The sequence below is a fragment of the Boleophthalmus pectinirostris genome, unplaced genomic scaffold (assembly GCF_026225935.1).
Source record: "Boleophthalmus pectinirostris isolate CB_2022bp ecotype Guang Dong unplaced genomic scaffold, ASM2622593v1 HiC_scaffold_21, whole genome shotgun sequence".
In the NCBI taxonomy this organism is placed as follows: Eukaryota; Metazoa; Chordata; class Actinopteri; order Gobiiformes; family Gobiidae; genus Boleophthalmus; species Boleophthalmus pectinirostris.
In genome coordinates, this window is record NW_026571175.1 from 3,958,688 (window position 1) to 3,969,000 (window position 10,313).

Consider the following 10,313-nt stretch of genomic DNA (forward strand, 5'->3'; position numbering starts at 1 on the left):
TCTCTCTCATTTCTCTATCTCTCTCTCTCTCTCTCTCCTCTTTCTCTTTCTCTTTCTCCATCTGTTTCGCTGTCTCTCTTATTCACTCTGTCTTTCTCTTTCTCTGTCTGTTTTTCTGTCTCTCTGTCTGTCTCTCTTATTCTTTCTGTCTTTCTATTTCTCTTTCTTTCCTTTCCTCTCTCTGTCTCTCTCTCTCTCTTATTCTTTCTCTCTCTCATTCTCTCTGTCTTTTTCTTTCTCTGTCTCTCTCTCTCTCTCTCTCAGTTTCTGTCTTATTCTCTCTCTCTCTGTCTCTGTCTTTCTCTTTCACTGTCTCTCTCCACTCATTCTATTCCCCATTTTACCTCCTCTGTTTTTCTCTCTTCTCTCTCTCTTATTCTCTCTCCCCCTTTCTTTCTCTGTCTCTCTCTCCTTCTCTCTTACTCTTTCCCCTACCCTCTCTCTCCACTGATCCAGTCCCTCTCATTTTCACTCTCTCTCTCTTCCTTTTACCCCTACTCCCTCTCTCTAATTCTCTCTCTCTTTCTCTCTCCCTCTCTCTCATTCTCTCTCATTCTCTCTGTCTTTCTCTTTCTCTGTCTGTCTGTCTGTCTCTCTCTCTCTCCCTTTTTCACTCTGTCTTTCTCTTTCTCTGTCTGTTTTTCTGTCTCTCTGTCTGTCTCTCTTATTCTTTCTGTCTTTCTATTTCTCTTTCTTTCCTTTCCTCACTCTTCTCTCTCTCTCTCTCTCTCTCTCTTATTCTTTCTCTCTCTTATTCTCTCTGTTTTTCTCTGTCTGTCTGTCTGTCTCTTTCTCTCTTACTCACTCTGTCTTTCTCTTTCTCTGTGTCTCTCTCTCTGTCTCTCTCTTATTATTTCTCTCTCTGTCTCTGTCTCTCTCTCTCTCTCTTATTCTCTGTCTTTCTCTCTCTCCCCCTCACTTTCACTCACTTTTTCAGAGGAGATAATTTACCTCCCTCCCTCTCTCCTCTTTTTCATTCTCCCTCCCTCTCTCCCTCTCACTTTCACTCTCTCTCTCGCTCTCTTCCTTTTACCCCCTCTCTTTCATTCTCTCCTCTCCCTCTCCTCTCCCTCTCCCTCTCCTCTCCTCTCCTCTCTCTCCTCTCTCTCTCCTCTCCTCTCCTGTCTCGTTGTTTTGGATCTTGTGAGTTGGTCGTTGGTTTAGTCGGTGACGGGGCCTGCAGGGCTCTGCTTGTCTTTTGATGTATTTTTCAGTAGTTTGGGTGTCGCTGGAGAGAGGGAGGAGAGAGATGATGGGGAAAGAGAAGAGGAGAGAGAGAGAGAGAGAGAGGAGAGAGAGAGAGAGAGAGAGAGAGAGAGAGAGAGAGAGAGAGAGAGAGAGAGGAGGGCGAGGAGAGGAGGGGGAGAGAGGCAGGAAGCAGCCTCAGGGAGGTGCACTCGGGTGGGGATGACGTTGGAGCAGAGTGGGGGGTGAGACTGGAGCTGTGGAGGTCATGCAGGAGAGTGAGTCAGATCTTGGTTTAGTCCTGGTTTAGTCCCGGTTTAGTTCAGGGTTCAGACCTGGTTTAGTCTTTCTTAGGTGGTTTTCCTATCCTTGTCCATCTTAAATCCCATCTTTCGTCCTGTGGTTCTAATCAAGTGCAAATTTAGACCTGGCTCAGTCTTTGTTCACAGGTTTTGATTCTTTATTTAGTCCTGGTTTAGTCCTGGATCAGTCTTTGTTTACATTGTGAGTCCTGATTTAGTCCTGGTTTAGTTCTGGATCAGTCTTTGGTCACAGGTTTTGAGTCTTGATTTAGTCTTGGATCACTCTTTGTTCAAATGTAGTGAGTCCTGGTTTAGTCCTGGTTTAGTCCTAGATCACTCTTTGTTCACAGGTTTTGAATCTTTATTTAGTCCTGGTTTAGTCCTGGATCAGTCTTTGGTCACAGGTTTTGAGTCTTGGTTTAGTCTTGGATCAGTCTTTGTTCACATGGTTTGAGTCCTGATTTAGTGTCAGTTTATAGACAGTCTAAGTTGAATGTCGTCCTTTAGTCTCAGCGCTTAAGAGTAGTTTGAGTCCTGGTTTAGTCCTGGTTTAGTTCTGGTTTAGTCCTGGTTTAGACTCTTGGAGGTTTTTTTCTGGGTGCTGGAGAGAGGAGGGGGAGACAGGCAGGAAGCAGCCCCAGGGACGTGCACTCTGATGGGGGTGATGTTGGAGCAGAGTGGGGGGTGAGGCTGGAGACATGGAGGTCTGTTTGGAGGAGGAGGCTCTGGGGCATGTGTCAGAGAGAGAGAGAGAAAAAAAAAAAAAAAAAACTAGAGAGAGAGAGACAGACGAGTGGGTAATATATTCAGAAAAAACATCATATATATTGTGTAGGAAAATAATGTAAAGCGAGAAAATATTTGGGCTTCTGAGTTCAACTTGATCCAACAATTTTGGACACTTGTCTTTCGGGGGGCACTGTCAGACCTGAAGTGGATTAGAACTGGTACAGACCTGGTTTAGTCCTGGTTAAGTCCTGGTTCTATTCTGGTTTTATCCTGGTTTTGTTGTGGTTCAAATCGTCCTGGATTAGTCCTAGATTAGTCTTTGTTTCATCCTGGTTTAGTCCTGGTGTAGTCCTGGTTCAGTCTTGGTTTAGTCCAGATTTAGTCCTGGTTTTATTCTGGTTTTGTTTTGTTTTAGACCATGCTAGATTAGTCCTGATTTAATTCTGGGTTAGTCCTGGTTTAGCCCTGGTTTAGTTCTGGTTGAGTTCTGGTTTAGTTCTGCTTAAGTCTGGGTTTAGTCCTGGTTTAGTCCTGATTTAGTCCTGGTTTTGTTTTGTTTCAGGCCATGCTAGATTAGTCCTGGTTTAGTTCTGGTTAAGTCTGGATTTAGTCCTGGTTTAGTCTTGGATTTGTCTTGCTTTAATCCTGATTTAGTTTAGTTGTAATTTAGTCCTGATTTAGTCCTGGTTTCATCCTGGTTTTGCTTTGTTTCAGACCATCCTGAATTAGTGCTGCATTAGTTCTGGTTTGGTCCTGGTTTAGTTCTGGTTATGTCTGGGTTTAGTCCTGGTTTAGTCCTGGTTTAGTCCTGATTTTATCCTGGGTTTGTTTTGTTTCAGACCATGCTAGATTAGTCCTGGTTTAGTTCTGGTTAAGTCTGGATTTAGTCCTGTTTTAGTCCTATTTTAGTCCTGGTTTAGTCGTGGTTTACTCTTGGTTTAATCCTGATTTAATTTAGTTGTAATTTAGTCCTGGGTTATTTCTGGGTTAGTCTTGGTTTAATCCTGATTTAGTCCTGGTTTTATCCTGGTTTTGTTTTTGTTTCAGACCATCATGGATTAGTGCTGGATTAGTTCTGGTTTGGTCCTGGTTTAGTTCTGGTTAAGTTTGGTTTAGTCCTGGTTTAGTCCTGATTTAGTCTTGACTTAGTCTTGGTTAAATCTGGTTTTAGTCCTAGTTTATTCCTGGTGGAGTTTAGTCCTGGTTTAGCCTGATTAAATATAGATTTAGTCCTGAGTTTATCATGGTTTTGCTGTTGTTCAGGCCATCCTGGATTAGTCCTGGTTTACTTTGTTTAGTCCTGGTTTAGTTCTGATTTAGTCCCGATTTAGTTCTGGTTTAATCCTGGTTCAGTGGGGACTAGAGTGAACTGGGTCAGATCCTTCAGGCACATTTTCATTAAAACAAAGATTCTTTCTGTAAACAGTACATCACACTCTGCTCTAAATCACCCTGAGACACAAAAACATCACATAACACACACACACACAACACACACACACACACACAAACACACACACAGACTGATTATTTTTTATTTATTTATTATATTGTCTTATCTTATCATAAAATGTCTTTCTATATAAATTCCCTGAACATAATGAATTATTGCAATTTAACACAAAAATGCAAACATCTCCACTGAAAAGACCCACACTGATCACTGACCATTTGAAATGACTGAATCACTATCTTGATTAAAATATGATTAATTGCACACTTCTATAACAAGTCCTTTGGTTTCCTTCGTCTTTGAGGAGTCTCTGTGCTTTCTGATGGCTCAGGTTGACATGAAGATTTTCAGGGAAAAAGATGCCAGATTTCTTTTAAGGGCCTTTTCTTAGACTCTTCCCGATTCACTTGACACGGCCCTATTTTAATGTCTTTAGTGGAAGTAGCGCCCCCTGCTGGTCCCAAAGAGAAATAAGGGAAGAGTTTCTCAGTGAAAGTGTCTGTGTGGGAGCAGATTAGAGTCATGTCTTTGGCGTCAAAGAAGGAAACTCGCCCTGCTTCATAGTCCAGCTCCACTTGGATTCTGTCAGGACGTGTGCTCAGAGTCACTGTGTTATCAGTAATATCCATGTATTTGTTTTTAAGCTGCTTTAAACACCAATATCCATTCTCTGGTAAAGCAATACATTTAGATCTTCTGTCCATAGACTCTTTGACCAAACCTATGACCCACTCAGGGTGATCTCCCACCTCCACGTCCCAGCGGTGTGTCCCAGAGCTGAAGCCCTCTGAGCCCAGGACACTGGTGTAAGACAAGAACCTTTCTGGATTCAGAGGAACCTTCTGCTTAATGTCCTCTCTTCTGACACTGGTCAGATCCTCAGATAGATGCAGATATCTGTGGGCAGTGTTTGGGTCCAAAACCACAGGGCTGTACGTGATATCTGCCCCCATGTTCTGCCACACTCTGTAGTCCAGGTTCCCCAGCGCTCTGGCCTCGTCGATCAGGAGGCCTGCAGGCTCTGGTGCTGGAGGGTCACGTGTTGGGGGGACCAGAGGGGCCCTGATCTCTGTGAGAGGAGCAGAGCTCTGACTCTGCAGCTGCTGCTCTGCACACTTAATACGGTGAGACAGAGAGGACAGTTTAGCATCTATGTCCTTTTGCTGTAATTGAATACTCAGAGTCTTTTCCTCCAGCTCCTTTCGAAGTGTGCTCACACACAGCTTCTCCTCCTGAGCCACGATTCGGTGAAGCCAGTCGAACCGTTTCGAAATAAGTTCTTCACAGCTCACAGCTCGCTTCTCATTGTGTTGTAACATGTCTTCATACTGTTTCCTTAAATTCTCAGCGTGATATTTCTCTTGTACAAGTCTCTGCAGAGGCGCGTGTCTGTGAGGATTCTCTGGGTTTGTCTGACGCAGATGAAATGTCCTCCTCAGGGCGTTTTTTCCGTACTTCTTCCTCTCTCGTCTGCTCCTCTGCAGTCTCCTCTTCTGCTGTCTGCTCCTTTTCTGGCTGCGCCCGTCCCAGCTGCTCCTCTGAACTCTCCGTTTCTCTCTGAGTAAATTCTCTCTTCTTCTTCAAAGCAAATTCTGGAGACAGCTCTTTAGACCACCTCCGTCTGCAGTTGGGACAGTCCCCGGTCCTGCTCGGGTCCCACAGCTCCCGCAGACAGCTGGAACAGAAGCGGTGCTCACAGCCCAACGTCACTGCATCCTGTAACTCCTCACAACACAAAAAGCAGTGAGAGGAGTCTAACGAAACTTCAGCCATGATTCAACTAAAAACAAAATCAAATCAAGTAGGCTTGTTTCATTAACCTATAGGCCTTTTTGAACAGATTCTCGTTCGGTCCAATGTCATGAAACGTCGAAAATGAAAGTGCAGTCAGACCTGTATTTCCGCTCACCTGTGTAGGAACTAATTCACTGTAGCGCATTTATAGACAGGTTATGAATGCACAGTTCATGACACAGAAACACGCCTACAAAATCTGTAATACAAGACAAAACCAACATGCAGCTAGTCGACAAAGAAAAGACCACTCAAGTCTAAAACTAAAATATTTGTTGCACAGTTACAAACTATTTATTGAAAAAAACATCAAATTATTTACAAAGTTACAAACTAGACAAATAGGTGATGCCACAAGGTGAAGATTAGATCAGATCTGTGCTGAGGCGAGCATGCTCACAGTAAGAATAGGTTGTATTTTTCAGTCAGGTTTTGAGCAATAAAACATGAGTAATCAAATGAATGCAAATTAGTTACATTTGATGGCACACTGTGGATAGTGTTGGGAAGGTGACTTTTAAAATGTATTCCCCTACAGATTACAGATTACACACCCCAAAATGTAGTTTGTAACATAATCCATTAAATTACTTAAAGTGAGTAATGTAATCTGAATATTTTGGATTACTTGATTTGCTGTAGAGAAGCAAAGGCTAGTATATCGTAACATAAGATGTTTTATCTGATGAAAGAAAATAAAAAGCCCAGACTTTACTTAAACATATTAAAAATATTATTAATAGAAGAGGAGGAGACACAGTCCACACGGCATGATTTAGTCCTGTTAAATCCTGTTTGAGACCTGGTTCAGACCTGTTTTAGTCCTGGTTTAGTCCTGATTTAGTCCTGGTTCAGACCTGGTTTAGCCCTGGTTTAGTCCTGCTTTACTCCTGGTTTAGTCCTGGTTTAGTCCTGGTTTAGACCTAGTTTAGACCTGGCTTTAGACCTGGTTTTAGACCTGGTTTGGACCTGGGTTTAGACCTGGTTTAGACCTGGTTTAGTTTCCAAGAATGAGTGGAAAAAAGAAAAAAAGAAAAAAAAAAGTGAATAGCCCAAAATGTGAAAACAGGAAAATACCGCCTTGTAATCCATTTATTTTAACAAAGTAACTGTAATCCAAATACCTCTCATTGAAAAAGTAACTGTAACCGAATACAGTTACTCATAATTTGGACTCTGATTACGTAACTCCAGTACAGTACATGTAATCTGTTACTCCTCAACACTGACTGTGTGACCAATATCACACTAATGTTCATGGGCCTGTACAGATACACACATTGTATTGTGGATATAATGATCATGTCATATGGGCTGGACTCCTCATGAACTGCTTCTGTGGTGATGAACTGACTCACCGATGCCTCATGAGGACCAGGTTTGTATGTCTGATGACGCTTGTTTCCTATGAAAGAATATCTAACATGAAAAAACAGATACTGGAGGTTGGAGGGGCACAGAGCGAGCGCTGATTAGACTAACAAACTGCTCCGTCGGAATTAGATCAGGATCTATTCCACAATCCTGGAGGACGACTTTAGCTTTATACCTTTCTAATGACGCTGATCTAATGAGCTGGCGATTTCAAACACTTTTATGTCCTTGTGCTGTTTAAAGTCGCCATGATTATACTGTAATAAACTGAATAACACCATCCGGATCAATCCCAGCCCTGACCTCCAGTATGGCTGCCAAAACATTAAATCACTTGACTGCCACATCCAGTGTTGGGGAGTAACAGATTACATGTACCGGCATTACGTAATCAGAGTACAAATTATGAGTAACTGTATTCAGTTACAGTTACAGTTTCCATGAGTGGTATTTGGATTACAGTTACTTTGTTGAAATAAATGGATTACACGGCGGTATTTTCATGTTTTCACATTTTGGGCTAAACCAGGACTAAAACCAGGACTAAAATCAGGACTAAAACCAGGACTAAAACCAGGACTAAAACCAGGTCTAAACCAGGTCTAAACCAGGTCTAAACCAGGAGTAAACCAGGACTAAAACCAGGTCTAAACCAGGTCTAAACCAGGAGTAAACCAGGAATATGACAATATCAAGTAATCCATGTTGTCACTAGGGCCAGATAAACATGAAGATGTAATACACACACACACACACACACACTCACACACACACACACACACATGACACACACACACACAGACACACACACACACACACACACACACACACACACACACACACAACACACACACACACACACACACACACACACACACACACACACATACTGGTTTATACTACATGGTGGGGACACATGACAGAGTGCTGCCTGGTGGGAACACGTCTTTCTGAGTGGTTTACAGAAAAGGGCCAAACAGATCCACGCTCCGTGTACAGTCCTCATCACAGCCATCACTTGAAAACTTGACTCTGACCCTCGGAAGACTGACCTGACATTTCACTGACCGCCGGGGACCTGTCAGGTACAGGACCCTCATGGGGACCTGTGATGTCATTCATTTGCATATTCAAAACATGACGTCATCGTGTGTTTTAGAGGCGACCGGTGGGGACCAAGGATGTAAAACTCATAATTCAGACGTCTTTTTTGATGTTTGACTTATTTGGGCGACTTATGAGCAGCAAAACACCTGAAAACATTCACATGAATAACTCAGATCAAATATAAAATGTCAAAGGGACCATAAACACCAAAACACAGTCTGGTCAAAGTCGTCTGGACGACTTGGTTTGTGAAATAACTCTTCTGATTAATCTCTGAATAGCCAAATGACAAAAGCATCTGCTGGTTCAAGTCTTTGCAATCTTTTTTATTGCAAACATGAACAGGACATAATTGGCTGATCACATTCCAGGCTCCCAACATGAAAACATGTCAAATGTTTTTCATAAAGTACAGCTAACAAACATAAAATAATACTTGTATATGTTTGAACAAGTACGAGAATTCTCCACATTCTCCATTAAGGCATTTATCAAATAAACACAAGGATTGGTTTGGAACTTCTTAAGTAACTTTTCACTTTTTGTGACTAAAGAAAATCAAAAGTATCACAGTGTCTCCAGTACACTGTGTATTAATCTGAAAACCAAAGTATAAACATAAAGCTCAGAGCAATACAGGTGATTTTGTAAACTCGGTCTAAACACAAGCTCTGAGGAAAGTATAAGAAGATAAAGTGAACAAGTGCAAAGTGTCTGTGTGTTTGACATGTTACAGGAGCTCGCTGAAAGAACTGACAAGAACCAAACATTATCAGTATTAACATATTTGCTCGTTCATGCTCAAATGCTCTGAGATAAAAAGATGGACTGGAGAGAATAAGTGTGAACAGTGTTTGGTACATTTCAGGTCAGTTCTATGCTCCATTTTGGAGAATAGAACTGACCTGAAGTCTGCATGATCTTTTCTCACACTCCCTCCGCTGTGCTATTATTCGATTATAGATGTAACACTTAAGAGATCTCCAGGTTCTATGTTTAAAAACTTCTGGAGCTGACCTGATGCAGTCTTCACATTGTCTTTTTCCTGGTAAAAGGCCAGATGTGATGTGATCCAAGAGCTTGTTTTCAACCAGCTTCACCTCCTCTTCTGTCCGTCTGCTTTTGGGGCATCTGCTTTTTTCAAACAGGCCTGACTCTAAAAAGCTGTGTAGGGTTTAGGGTTTATATGTAGAGGAACTTTACAAATGCATGAAGACCGATTGTTCAGAAACTTTGTGAAGCAGAACAGAAAATATGTGAGCAGCAGCGGCTCAGGAGGGAAAGGATTTGCCCAGTGATCAGAATGTTGCTTGTTCGATTCTGGCTCCTCCTGAACCTTTGCTGCACTGTCCTTGAGCAAGATACTAAACGTCAAACTTGGAGGTAGCACCTTGCCTGGCACTTCAGTGTGAGTGTGTGAATGTTTGGCACTGATACATAAATGACTTTAAGAGCCTTAATGAGTAGAAAAGTGTTACATAAATGTACAATTTAACACACAGTTGAACCATAGTTGTACCTTCTTGAGCATAGTTATGTAGTTGAGGAGGAGCGACGTCGCTTCTCTGGATGTTTCCTCTCACTCTTCCTTTAAGTCTGGCTGCCAGTTGAGGGTTCCTCTGAAAGACAGAAAATAAAAGACTTGACCTGTAAATCAAAACATCGTGTTCGTCTATGTAACAAAAAGTCTTGTTACATCAGTGTCGTGAACCCCCCCTCGGCCACAGGAGAGCTCACTCGGGTGGGGTAAAAGGATGAAGGTTTTGGTGTAAGCCCCACTAAAAGGGCTCCTGAATTCAGATGAAGACGTTCATGATGCTTTATTTTGCTAATTGAATAACTGTTAGAGTATTAGAGATTAAGAGTGTTTTGGTTTAGATATTAGAAGTGTTTTTGTGACCCATATTACCCTGAGTTACTTATTTTGCTTTGATTTAATCTGATTTGTTTCCCTCATATTGATTTGCTTAATTCTTTCAATTTAATTTTTAAAGTTTAGGTTGTTTTGCAATAATTTCTGTAACCGTTATGTTTGTGTGCAGGAAAAACAAGGACCTTCTGTTCTTTTTACAGTTGACCTTTATTTGACACTGAAGTATGAAACTTATTGTTCTGCGGTGTGCGAGGGGCCTGTATGCAAGGCGGTTGCGAAGCTTCCTGTTCCTTCGACGAAGCGAGGTGGCCGTTGCTTCACATCTGGCTGGGGCAGAGGCGTAGGGGTTTAGAATGGTGAAGATTGTGGTTTCTAAGAAAGTGTTGCCTGTACTTGAAAAATGTGTGCTATCTGTGACGTACTGATCACTTTGCATGTACCTGGGTGGAGTTCTGTGACCTCATATAAATACAGAAAATTCCGCATAATAATTCAG

At 42.0% G+C, this 10,313-nt stretch overlaps 1 protein-coding gene across 1 annotated transcript; it reads right to left on the bottom strand.

The window, feature by feature from the left end:
- Positions 1–3,811: 3,811 nt before the first annotated feature.
- LOC110159243 (zinc-binding protein A33-like) lies at positions 3,812–9,721 on the bottom strand. The gene is made up of 3 exons (XM_055157164.1): positions 9,641–9,721; positions 9,464–9,563; positions 3,812–5,394 (listed from the first exon to the last, which is right to left on the bottom strand). The coding sequence occupies exon 3, from the start codon at positions 4,986–4,988 to the stop codon at positions 4,017–4,019; it is 972 nt and encodes a 323-aa protein (XP_055013139.1). The 5' UTR covers positions 4,989–5,394; positions 9,464–9,563; positions 9,641–9,721; the 3' UTR covers positions 3,812–4,016.
- Positions 9,722–10,313: the final 592 nt, after the last annotated feature.